Source organism: Indicator indicator, chromosome 22 (assembly GCF_027791375.1).
Source record: "Indicator indicator isolate 239-I01 chromosome 22, UM_Iind_1.1, whole genome shotgun sequence".
NCBI classification, from domain to species: domain Eukaryota; kingdom Metazoa; phylum Chordata; class Aves; order Piciformes; family Indicatoridae; genus Indicator; species Indicator indicator.
The window spans coordinates 7697152-7710713 of NC_072031.1; the positions used below are offsets into that span (position 1 = coordinate 7697152).

At 41.7% G+C, this 13562-nt stretch overlaps 1 protein-coding gene across 2 annotated transcripts in view; it reads right to left on the reverse strand.

Moving 5' to 3' along the window:
- PDXDC1 (pyridoxal dependent decarboxylase domain containing 1) overlaps positions 1–11306 on the reverse strand; it is a 28363-nt gene extending 17057 nt beyond the window's left edge. Inside the window, exons 1-6 of one of the 2 annotated variants that reach the window (XM_054390834.1) lie at positions 11286–11306; positions 6684–6686; positions 3843–3916; positions 3232–3297; positions 1935–2018; positions 894–1040 (exon numbers count right to left, since the gene is read on the reverse strand). In XM_054390834.1, the coding sequence (XP_054246809.1) occupies positions 894–1040; positions 1935–2018; positions 3232–3297; positions 3843–3916; positions 6684–6686; positions 11286–11306 (395 nt within the window). Of the gene's footprint in view, positions 1–893; positions 1041–1934; positions 2019–3231; positions 3298–3842; positions 3917–6683; positions 6687–10849; positions 10853–11285 lie in introns of both variants that reach the window. The other variant, XM_054390835.1, reaches the window with a different exon arrangement.
- Positions 11307–13562: the final 2256 nt, after the last annotated feature.

Below are 13562 nucleotides of genomic sequence, written 5' to 3' on the forward strand. Positions count from 1 at the left end.
GGCACACATACATTTGTCAATAGCTACGTTACCTGCAACTTCTTGAATTTCATCATTGCACAAGGTTTCAACATCCTTAAGTCAAAGACAGATAGAGATAATAATTGCGTTTATAAAATAATTGATGGAGAAGAGCCCATCCATGTAAAAAAAAATGCTTTGCAATTCTAACTAAACTTGGGTTAATTTCAGTTTATTTTTACCACTTCATCTTGCACTATGCTAAAAAAATTAAAGAGTATTGTCCTCCCTAGCACTGGTGAGATTTTCTGAAAGATACAGTATCAAGAGAAGGAGAAAGTTTTCTGTCTTTTTTTTTTTCTTCAGGAAGATTAAAAAAAAAAAAAAAAGGAATTTCTAATCAGTGAATCGTGAATCCCCCCCTACTCCAACACCTCCACACAGCTAATTTCCCTTCTTCTCTTGTGGAACAGTTTAAGATATCTGTGGTACACAATGAAGGAGGCACTTATGAAAGATTTTGCTGTGCTGTAAATTTCATACACATCACACATCATAACTGGAAAAATAACTAGATCCAGGAAGATTAAAGCACTCAAAGCCTCAGGAACACAGCACATCTCTCAAGAAACCAGAATTTAGTTAAACATTTGACCAGCAAACACTTGCCTGCAGCTGCACTTCAGCCCTTAGCTCCACCACATGCAGCTTATAAAAGGAATTTTGTGGCAACCATGTTATTAAGAAGTTCCTGACATTCCACGAGTAGTGTCTTTTTTTTCTTTTTTTTCAATTCTGTGATGTTTCAGGTATTTCAAAGAACATTTGTAAGTTTTGTGGCACTGTGATTTCTTCTGTTGATAGTCCAGTCACATGTATTTTTAACCAGTTATCACTACCTAGTCATACCTAAATTGTTTACAGGGACCCACCTGAAGAGCCTGCAGAGCCAGAGAGTAGTATCAGAAAGGATCCTTGTTGTAAGTTTTCTCAGCCTTTCCCTGTCCAGCACTGATATATAAGCAGCCAAACTATGTCCCAGCAGAGCCATGTGACCCTGCTCACCAACGTTCTGAAGTCTGCAAGCCAGAACAGAATCACTGCCAATTAAAAACACGTCAAAACCATTACAGTTCATTTTAGGTTTGCAGGTTTTCACTGGAGAGCTGCAGCACTTGTTGACATTCAGTTTTAAATACTTAGCAGTACAGTACCCCAGTCACCTTCCTGCCAGTGTGCATTATGGGCTGAAACACCAATGCAGACAGAAGCACCTGTGCTTCACCTGGCCTTGCTGCTTACACCACCACCTCAGCTTCTTCTTGCGCCAATCATCCAGCCTGAGCTGGAACTAAGCATTTTGTTTGCACTGGGCCTTTGAAGTGCACTAAATACAGAGGTTCTCTCTTCATGCAGAGAGCTCAGGAAACTGATTAAAAGTATCTTTAGATGCATAACTTTCATTAGTTTTGGGGGTGTGGGATGGTGGTGGTGTGTGCTTGGGTGGGGTTTTTTTGTTGTTTTGATCCCCAAAACGGTTTTCTAATGTTAGCTTTCAATAATCTTCTGTGGACTAGTTAGTATTATTCCCATTTTACATAAAACTTCAAACAAATTTTATTTCTTTTTTTCCCCCTCCCTTTGTTTTTTTAATCTACAGGGAGAGATGTTAGAAAAATATGCTGGTGTTCAAAGTTTTATAAGACTTTCAGACTTGAAATATCTTTGAGAAAGTAGAAGAAAGTGACTTGTCATATTAGAAACAATTCACTTGCATAATGCAGTTTAGCAATTGGTAATGAAAGCTTTGTAATTTTAAGAAAGTCAAGCCTAATGCATTATTCTGGTTCACAATATAATGCAAGCTGACTTGAAATATGTTTGCATAATATCTTTACACTTTAGAACACTTAAATATCAGAGTACAACAAAATCAGGTATCATCCATACAAAGTGATTGATGTTTGGTTTACCGGTAGGCCTGTGAAGCTTCCTCTTCCTCCTCTCCATGCATCAGGTTCTGAACTAACTGAAGTATGCTCACCATATCCTGACCACTGCCATACCAGGGAAAAAACACATTAGGAAAAAAACACATTAGAAGGAAAAATAAAAAGTAAGGACTAGCACCTAACAAAGAGGCCGTTTGGGACACTGCATTGTAAGGCATAAAGATAACGCTGTGCTTTCACAAAACACTGAGTACAGCAACACACACAGTTCCTTGCTGTCAGAAAAACAGATCATGAAGATGAGGTAGCTGAATCAACTCAAAACACTTCAAACAGTATGAACTCAGACTAGTATAAAAACCAACCTACTGAAATCTGAATATCCGGACTGAAAAATTTTTAATTGAGAACATTTAATTGCTTATTTCTACACAGCAAATTAAGGTAATAGCTAAAGATCCAAATTTCTCCTCATATGATCCAGCTTCAGCTCACAAACTTGGCTCATCTCCTTCACAACTACCTACAAATATCAGTTTCTGTCAAACAAAAGCCACATCAGACTTTTGGCATACTGCAGCTCCAACACAGTAAAACTCAGAGACCCACAGCACTTCACTTTGGGTAACAGCAGCTAAAATTTACAGTAATAGAAGAACTTCCCCTCTGCAGCCGAAATTGCTAATTCAGGGTCTCCACTCAAAACCAAGTTAGTTTATGGATGCAAAAGACTTAAATGGACTTTGTAACACTTTCTGAAGTGCTAGCTTGGAGGCTGCAGGACTGTCTTACAAAGAGACAATTTAACCAATTTAAATCTTGGTTTTCAGGCACAACAATCTTACCTGCCTTGTGCACAAGAGCCCCATACAATTTTCAAAGACAGCTGTGCTGAAAAAGTGGCGTTTGTTTTGCAGATTTGGGGACTTGTTTTCTACTTTATCAGTCTCAGCTTTTAGGTTTGTTTTTTCATCTAGGTGTTTTGATGAATCTTAAAACAAGTATAGATAAACTTGTGCTGTAAGTCTCGATCACAGCTGCAGGCATCAATACTTGGTTAGATTCCAGCAGTTCACCATTCCAGTCACCAAGGACAAGTAATCTTTTTTTCTTTTTCCTATGCGAGTACAGGAATAATTTGTACTGTTGTATAACTTTTTAACCCTCTAGGAGCACGGAAAGAGTTGATCTAGCACCTAGCCTGGCAAATGTTCCTGTTTGCATTTAATACAGAAGCTGCTTGGAATACTAACACATTGCATGCATTTTGCAGGTGCTGAAGAGTAAAGAGCATTATCTAAAAACTGTAGTTGCCTACCTGCCTTGGAGTGGTCCAGGAATATCCTTACGTGCATATTTCTTTTCATTTTCCTCCTCCACTTTTCTAAGTTAAAGATATAAGAATAAACTATGTATTTAGTTTGTGTTTGAGAACACCAAGCACGTAGCCAACTTTGACTTGCAGAAACACATACTGACATGTCAGTGAAATAAATTGCAAAGTTTCATAAATAAATGAGATAAGAACAATATGGAAGTTTAGCTCAGATTAAATTAAAGCATTCCTGGTTTGGGGGTATAGCTGGGGGGTATGTGTGAGAAAATGTCAAAGACAGAAGAGTCTCATGTACAGGAATTAAACGTTACTTGCACAGCAATAATAAAACAATCTAGCACCCCTGAAAAAACAGACTCGCTTCACTTACTCTGAATGTTACAGAACATGCGTAACTATTTTGTTGATTTACTTTTAAAATCCTGTCATTTGAGAAACAGTGGTGTTCTGTGTCAGTTTAAGCTTCAGAATGACAATGTGACCTGGAACTACTGAGCAAATGAGTTCTTTCCTGCTTAATGACAGTGACATTGACAGTCCTTCCTCTAGCAGACACAGCTATTGTTTTTGTAGTTGTTATCCCTTGCACATACCTTTGATTGTCTTCTAGCATCTTCATTGCTTCATTCAGATTCTTCCCCATTTCTGCTAGAGTAGGATCAACCATCTTTCAGGGAAAAAGAGAACACCAGTTAAGAATAGACCAAAACACGTTTTTCTTAAATGGTGTTCCCACACCATTCTCAATACAAACTCATGCATCAGTCATATTCTGTGTGTACTTATTTAAAAATAACAGTATGTTGATATCCTAAATATATACAAAATGAGAACACACTACTAACCTAAAATAACCCAAAAGAAAACTCTGTTCTGATGTGGATTTTATTATTGATAGATCTAATTTTTTCTGCACAAGGAAACTCAGAACTTTTCCTGATGAATAATGAAAGAGCATCAGAAAGCAAGAAGGATCTGACAGGCATGAGCAAGAAGGATCAAGTAACTGCTTGTTATGTTTTAGCTACAAAAGTGAGTATATGCCAAAACATTTCCCCCACCCCCCAAACCCTAACAACAAACAAACAACGCCCACCAATAAACCCTCCACAGCAAAATGAAATAAAATAAAATACATTAAAAAAAAAAATCTAAGGGTCATCTAATGTGTCCAGAGACCATGGAAAACAGATTGAGACCCTAATACAACCACAAGTCTTTCAGTGGCAAAACTCATTTAGAAATTATCCTTTTACTTCAGCTGAACTGTTCTTTCTGCACCAAAAAGAAACCATGACCATACCCTCAGTCAAGGTGACTCAAGAGCCATTAAAAAGAAGCAACCGAAAATTAGCCCCTCTGTGATAATAGTAAGAGTTGAGGGAAACCAAATAAAAATTCAACATTGCCCCAAGAACAATCTTTCACCAAAGGAGAGAGTGATCAGTAGATAAGTAGAACACTATTCTTACAAAAGAAAATAAGTTGTTTGGGAAGCTAATAACTGGAAAATTTGACCAACGCAGGCTTTAGGTTACTGAGCAATTTGGTGCAAATTCAGGGGGAAATTCGCATAAATTCACAGTTTATTTTTTTTTAACTCAGATTGCCAGTTCAACTAAGAGGTATTCAAAGTTTTCAAACAATGATTCCTAAAAGAGTAGTTTTTCAAACATATGAAAAAAAATCTGGTTAAAATACTCTTGTAAATCTTTTTTTTTCCCTATTTCTAGTACCTTTAAAAGAAATTTTAACCTGAACTTATTGGAGAGATGCACTTTTACTAGGCAAAAGAGTAAAAGTGACCAGCAGCAGGAAGCTTAAGACTGACTGACAGAGAAAAGGCTTATCTTCCAGCAGCTGCAGCCCTCTGGCTACAGCATACAAGTCCAAAATCCCAGTTGCACTGCTGAAACCAGGTGACAACAAATACTTGTTAAAAAGATTGCCAGGATGGAAGAGTTTTACAAATCATAGCAGTTACTTCCCTTGAACCAGTGATGAGTTCAAAGATGGCTAAATAGCCTGTTCTGAAGAACTGCTTTTGCTTCAGAAAAGTCTCTTTTATGAACTTTCATGGTCCAAAAAGCCTGGCAAGAGCTTGCAACACTGACACATGAGATCTAGACAGGAACACTGATCCATTTAACGATTAGACACCATGTAGAAACTTCAAGTGAATGTGAAAGGTATCATCTGGTAGAGTCTGCCTTAGGTATAGCGATCAATATTAAACTGTACTCGAAAACAAGGACAACTCAATATGAAGGCAAAGGTAACATCACTGGTGAGACCCATCCCATTACACAGCAAGAAATCTTAAGATACACAGATGCCCCTGCTACAGAGCCTCTTCTCCCTCTGCATCCCAAATGCACTGTAGCACAGTCTCCATAAATTCAACAGCATCTCCTTTTCAAAAGATTGGCCCACATACCAAAGCTTCTAGCAGCTAACACTTTAGACTGCTGCTGAGGCTGGAGGTTGCTAGAGGGAGAAGTTGTGATTGTTTTTAAAAAAATAATCCAAACCAAGTTTAATATCGAAACTTACACTATCCATACTGCATGGATATTATAGCTTGTCTGCTACAGTATGTGAGAAGCAATATTCCTGAAGGCCTGCACGTGCTTTCCATCACTGCTCACTGAGACACATGCAACAAGCAAACACATTTGCTCGTGTAGATGCAGACAGAAAAGCAAACTTAATCACAGAAGGTAGTGAGACTAAGTCACATGAGGCCTTTATTTTAATCCATTGGACTGATCAAGAAAAGAAAGATGAGAGTTGCCATATGTTCACAGACTACTGTTACCAAAATATTTAAGGATTTAACTCATATTACAGCAAGTGGTAGGTGGCTGAAAGAATCAGTAGCCAAGTATGGTCACACTGGATCAGTTCAAGACTGATAGCTCTCTGTATTGTTGCTTTACAAGTGGCTGGTAACAAGCATTTGAGGGAAGAACAAAAAAACCTACAGTAATCAGCAATATTCTCCCACAACAGCTCTCAGCATTTAGCAAAAAATGCATTTTTACACTGCTGGCTTCTACAACATCCACTGGGTACCAGGGACACGACACAAGTAAACACTGATTGAGAAAGAAGTACAAATACAAACAGCTCAAGACCTCATCACAGAGATTTAAAAAGAAAAAAAAATGTACTGCAAGTACTTGATACTCAAAATCCAACACATAAAGCTAGAAGAGAAATCTAAATATTATCATTATTTCCATGCATTTTCAGTGGTTTACAGAGCAGCACTGCAAGGAAGCTCTGAAAAAAAAAAAAAAAAAAAAAATCAGTTTTGCTCCTGGGAGTCCTTAAGGGAGTAATTGATTAGACATAATTTACTGATTGTGACTATCCCACACACTTTAATTCAGGTTGCTATAAAACATGATTAGTGGCTGGAAGGCAGTTACTTGCTCAAACTTCCTCAGGATCACACGCAAATACTCAGATCTGTTGTAAATGAGGACACGATGCAGGGACACTATAAAAAGGGCTCTGAACTGCTTTTGTTTGCTGCTAAAACATTCACCTTCTGAATTACAGCAGATGTTAAAACCTGCACACATTTACCTTGTGACTCATCCTGTCTCACTTACTAGTAATTACACATGCATGAAACCTTTCTGTCAATACACTGGCAGAATAAATACATAAAACACAGTTTCAAAAGTCCTAACACTAAGATCCATAAAACGCTAGGAAATTCATAAAGTCTTTGAATTCGGATGTGGGCTTATATGGAAAACTAATCCCTTTTGCTTTTTTTACCAAATGCAAAATGGCTATGCAGCAACTTATTTTCTCCTTTGAATTATGGGAAGTAAAAAAAAAAAAAAAAACCACCTTTTACAGCTGTACTGCACGCAGTATCCTTTCAAGCTGTGAGAAGGCACCAGCCAGTTTCTTCTCTTCAAGTGTCTATTCAGCATCCTATCACCTCCTTCCTCCTTAAGCCCCTCACAGATCATGCCATTTGCTACCCTACTTTGACTTTCTTCATTTGTTGCCTTCAATGTGTTCATCATGCTTTCAACAAATCACTAAGATCAACTTGCATTAGGTTTTATTTGTGGTTACTTCCCTATATTGTAACTAATCTGTTACTGTTTTTAAGCACTTTGAACTATAATCTGTATCTGGTTTTACAGGCAGCATATCACACCTTTGGAGAGGATAAGGGGCCATTCTCCAGTTATGATAAGACTGAATATTAATTACAAATGCAAAAAGAAAAATGTTTCTTCACATACCAGTGCTTTAAAATCTTCATGTTTGTGTTGGTTTAAGCTGACTGGCCCCACTAGGAGGGATGAGGGGGGACAGGGCTACCACCCTGCCCAGTGACACAGAGCAAGAGAGCAAGCTGGATCATATATTCTACCCCATGGTGACATCATGCTCACCATATGACAGGAAAGGGGCTGGTCAGAGTTTATGGGACTTGCCATCTATCCTATAGTTTGTAAAGTTTCCTGTTCTGGGCTTTTGTGTCTCTTCCCCAGTTTCTGGGCTGGGGTTCGTCCCTTTTGTTCTGGTTTCAGTTTGCACACAGCAGTGGTGGGTTTCGGAGTTTGGTCTGCTGTGCACACTGGTACTTTTCCTCCTGTTTTGGTTTTCCCTTTGGGTAATCGGATATCCCTGCAACAGAGTAGTAAATTGTCCTTGTCTCAACTTACATTCTGGCTTTCCTGGCTCCTTTCCCTCCTGCCCACCCAGAGGGGAGGGGGTGGAGGAAGGAGAAAACCCTTCTGTTGTAACTGGACTGCCGGGACTCAGCTGACCATGCCAGCAAGGCAACTGCATTCCCATAAACTGTACTCCTAATGTAAGAAAGGGCCTACACAAACTACTGTGTGCACCAAGAAACTCACAGCAGTAGCTCATCATGTACTTCACCAGAGGAAAGCCTTACTCTCACACTACATTGTTGTATTTGCCTACAAGAAAGTTGTACCACCAAAACCCAAAACCTGTTCTCAGCAGTAATCTCAAACAGTATCAGTATTCCTCAAACAAAAGAATAGTTCCTTTATTCTCCAGGCTAAAAAAAGTTTCAGACAGCAAATCAAAAAGCAGCGACTTCATGACTGTTTGGCTTGAATGAAAAGGCACCATGTCACCACAGGGCTGCTGCTTATAGATATTTGCTCTTTCCATCTTTGTCTGTCCCTAGATATGCAGCAGGACTCACATGCAGGTCTGCCATAAAGTTTCAGGATGCTATGGGAACTAAGACAGTAAACAAAAGACAGAAGTCACAGGCTGAGCATGAAACCAAAATATAGTTACTTCATGTTTAGGGAAAAGATTGCTGCAGAGACAGGGAAAATTTATAATGAAAGAATTTGCCCTATTTTACCATCAATTGTCATCTGACTTGAAACTTAAAATACCAAAATCCCTCAGACAACTGGTCTACATTAAAAAATAAAAAGAGGGGAGGGAGGAGGGAATAAATCATAGACCTGTCAGCCAAACTTCTGAAATTTAACACAGGTTTCCTGAAGACCTAACATTTGAAACTCACCCCACAAGATTCCTAGATTTCAGATGAAATTATCTCTAATCACATCACTTATGACAGACAATGTTAATACATTAAAAAAAAAAAATCCCAGAACATTAGGATGTCAGGTAGCAATAGGACTAGGGGGAATGGAGCAAAAGTAGAAGTGGGTAGATTCAGAGTGAATGTTAGGAAGAAGTTTTACACCATGAGAGTGGTGAGACACTGGAATAGGCTGCCCAGGGAGGTGGTAGAAGCCCCATCTCTGGAGGTTTTTAAGGCCAGGCTGGATGTGGCTCTGAGCAACCTGATCTAGTGTGAGGTGTCCCTGCCCATGGCAGGGAGGTGGAACTAGATGATCCTTGAGGTCTCTTCCAATCCTAACAGTTCTATGATTCTATTTGTCTAATAAACCAAAAATTATTTGCAAAATCAAACTCTGAGATGGTTGGCGTGCAACCTGTGTCAGATTCTATCACACAATGTTTTCAAATACTGAAAAAAAAAAAATCTTCTTCCACTTGCAAGAATCTGATGACTGTAGCCATTCTACATCATGATGCATTACAGCTAATTAAGTGATTCTATCAAAACGCCTTTGTTAAGAAAAATACGTTTCAACAAATGTTTATACAAGTTACAAAGTCCTTATCACTGACATCTAAATAAGCTGCTTGCATAAATGCATGAGAAGAAAACCCATGGTTCAAACAAAAGACAGTACCAGATGACTATGATAATATTTAAATAAGCACAAGATAAAAGGATACACATTCTCTGAGGATAAACATATCCCAATGTGGATGAGTTTCAAATTTATTTTGGAAGAACACTTCTTACATATCATGCTCAAGAGCAGATGAAGTGCAGACTGTACAGACTTAAAACAGTTTTAACCAGGACTATTTCAGGAGGACACTAACTGCTAAGTGTCTAGAAGACAATAACTGTATTGTGGCATGTTAGGATATGGAAGACTGCAATGTGGATCAAACATGAGGAAAAAAGAACAAGAGAAGAAGGAAACAGAATGATAACTCTTTATACAATTCTATTGGCATATGCCAGTGAAAAATCAAACATACAGGCTTTTGCAAGGCCCTCACCATTATAAACTATTCCTTACACCAACAAAACAAATAACCATTTATATTTTGTTAAGACATGCAAGTATTTAATTCTTACAGAATATATTTGTTACTTATGATGACCTAGTCAAACAGTTTCCAAGGACTCTGTCAGTACTACAGGACAAAGATTCACCCCACGCTAATCTTCTTTAAAGAATTGATTGAGTGCATAGAGGCCATATTCCTAACTAGCATATTCAATTAAGTTCTACTTAACTGAAGCTTTTCAGAACAAACAGCAGTCACTGTAACTTTTGTCAGCACTAATGAAGAACTTGAGCTTTTAATAGCTACCAAATACACTCTTTAACGATGTATTATTTATATGGCTTGTAATGTATCATTTTGCTACAAACTCATTAACCACATCAGAAAGACACTTCCTGAATATCCTTACTATTCATTTCACTAGAGCACATCTCATTCAAACTTGTCTAGACAGTTCCAGTGACCACATCGAACTGAACATGCTGTGTAAAGAGGAAGGATGCACTAACATCTCTTAAGCCTATCAGGTGTAAATTCTTTCAAACATACACCATCTGCAAAGCCATACAACGGTGATAAGCTATGTACGAATGGGCATTCCACCCCTACTTCTAGGGCAGGTCTTCTGAAGTACACGGCAGGTGCCACAAAAGCCAGAAGAAGTGTGGCAGGTCCCAGATGATCAGATGCTGACCGACTCGGTGACAAACGCAAAAGATGTCAGTCACGGTATTACACAATCAATATTTGCTTGTACAGTACATGGCACATATAAGAGCAAACACAGGGCAGCAAACGCCTCCACCATAAAATGAAAAAAAAAAAAATCAAATAATATTTTCTCTACTATGCCACTGAAGGCGAACACTTCCAGGAAACAAGCTCCATCTTCTTTTTAAGAAAACAAACCAAAGACCTCGTTCCCAAACCATTCCCCGATAGTTATTCTGACTTTCTATGGATCCGGGACACGGAAATGGGGTGCATTCACATAGGCGACCAAATCCACACGCTGAAGCCGGGGAGCGAGGGCAGCACGGCCGTGGGCTTCACTCGTGACTGAAGGCTTCTTGAGACAAAGTTGACTCAGGCCTGTGTGGCACAGGTCCCGGTGCGGAGGCAGGCCGGGAGACCCGGCAGAGCCGCTACACCGCCGCAAGCCGAGGCACTGGGGAAGCACCGCATCGAGCCCCGACCCGCTCATGACCTCGGCCCCTTTCTCTGTGCCCCAAAGCGCGGCCACACCGCCCTGTCAGCGACGCCACCTCCCTGGCCCGCTCGCCCCTCAGGGCCCGCTTGCGCCTCAGCACCCCTCCACCCTCAGGTGCCCCGGCCCTCCAGGTGCCGTGCTATCCCCCGCTGGCCTGGCACCGCTGCGCCCTGCATACCTTTTCCAGAGAAGCGTCCATGGCCGGCAGAATCTCCGGTGCGCGCCGCCTCCCTACCGGGCACTTCCGCCTCAGCCCCGGCTGAGCTCCACGCTGGCAGCGCTGACGAAGCCGCGGCGGGAGGGGCGGGGAACGCGCTCACCTAGGGAACGGCGGCAGGCCCGCCCCGCCCCGTGCGCGGCCGAGTCCACGGCAGCAGGCGGGCGGGGAGGATCCAGGGCGGTGGCACTGCGGAAGACGCTGTGGGGCCCTACGCCTTGACAGCACAGGCTGGAGAGACCCGCTCCCTTTTTTCCACACACCGCTCGATGCCGGTTCCCACACACACGCAGCCCACACCCCTCCTGGTCCAGCTGGTGGAACAGTCCCGGAGGTGGGAGGTGACAGGTACTGGCATATGCGCAGTGAGCGTGGCCAAGGCAGCGACTGACGCTCGCCGGGTAGCCGAGTGCGTTGATTTTGTGCCTCTCTGTCGTGGGTTCGAGTCCCCGCGGCCGTGGATCGTGGCAGCCCGGTACCCTGGGAGGGTTTTAAATGGCTCCAGTCTTCAATAATCTCTCGGTTGTCACGTTGGTGTGGTCAGTTCGGCCTACAGGGACTTGTCATGGTGGCACCAAAATCCTTCCTCCACGTACGGGTGCCGCAGGGGGGCGCTACTCAGCCCCGAGAAACGAGCTTCGTCCAAGCTTGCTGGAGTTCCCAGAGACACCTATCCTGGGCAACGGGCCGCCCTGCTCAAACGGCCTTTCCGCGGCCTCCCGCGGCGGAGAGACGACGAAAGGAAGGGTGGGGAAAGGGCGCACGCACCTGCCTGGCAGCTCCCGTCGGACGGGCAGTCCCCGGAAAGCCAAACCCAGTTTTCCAGAGTGTTTTTTCTGTTCTTTCAAGCTGGGCTAATTCTCTGGTACATGTAATAGCACGACTTGCAGATAGCTGTTAAGGTTCTGTCTTTTCGCACGGCCGCGTCTGTGTACTCGGACAGCCCGTGGACCCTGGCACAGGGCGTCTCCCAGACACTGGGCCGCTCGGTGTAATTTGTTATTAAAGCCTATTTCAATGTACGACCCATCCGTGGCTATTGATAGTCGTTCCTGGAAGACTTCGTCGTGGTTTTAAATGCATTAGGCGTGAACTTCCACCTGCTGCCTGGAGAGGGCTCCCTAAGTCAGGCCTGAGCCATCGCCGGGCCCGAGGGGCAACTCCTGGCTGCGCCTGTTGGCCCTTGTGCACCACACAGCACTCCCTGTACGGAAGCTCACTACGTGGGCTTCAGATGGCCTCTGCGGCAATGGTTCTGTGCGTACAAAGCTGTGTGCACGGGTCTCCTAAGTAAACTTGCGTCGCTCCTGGCTTTCACCTCAAAGTGCATCAGCAGCAGCGGGCAAAGCAGAGGAACCACGTGGGGTGGTGCTGCCTAGCAGGTGTGCATCAGCCTTGCTCAGGGAGGCAACAGAAACTGGACTGCAAACGAGCAAAAGTGGAAACAAAAAAACATAGGTTGCTAATCTAACCGAGAGAAAAAGAGATATTATATATATATATATACATACATAAAGTAAGCATACAGCACCACCTAATTTTCACTTGCCTCTTTAATGGTTGCAGCAACACTGCATAGTGCATGATGGACCTTAGACCAAAGCTCAGGAGACACAGTGGGTTAGGGTTTAGGATTCCAGTTAGGTTAGTTCAGTAAATAAACTGTACCATCTCCTACACTGAGAATATACAGAAATGCAGCATTCTGCTAATATATAACTTCAAAAACTAATAAAAAAGAAGAGACTTAAGACTAATACCTGTTTCAAAAATAAACTGTACCATCTCCTAGACTGAGAATATACAGGAATGCAGCATACTGCTAATGTATAACCTCAAAAACTAATCCAGAAGAAGAGACTTAAGACTAATATCTGTTTCAAAAATAAACATGAAGAAATAAAAACAATAGGTGAGACAACTGTAAACCAAGGCGATTGTTTAATTTAAATTGGATGTGGAAGAAGAGCAAGATGGGTACTCTTTTTACCTGGTGTTTGGAGATCTGCATTTTGTGACCCTGACAGGGAAATCCTTCAGTGTGTTTGCAGAGAAACCAAGTGAAGGAAGAAGTCAAAATCCAGATGCTTACTTTTACATATCTGCCTGCATAAGCAGTGAATTGTTCAAGGGCCAGAAGGATCTGAAGGATCATAAAAGAGACTGCGTAGTAGCAGTATGATGTAACAGCAAAATAATATATCTGTTGAGAGGTACTAATAACCTTGTGGCATGCAA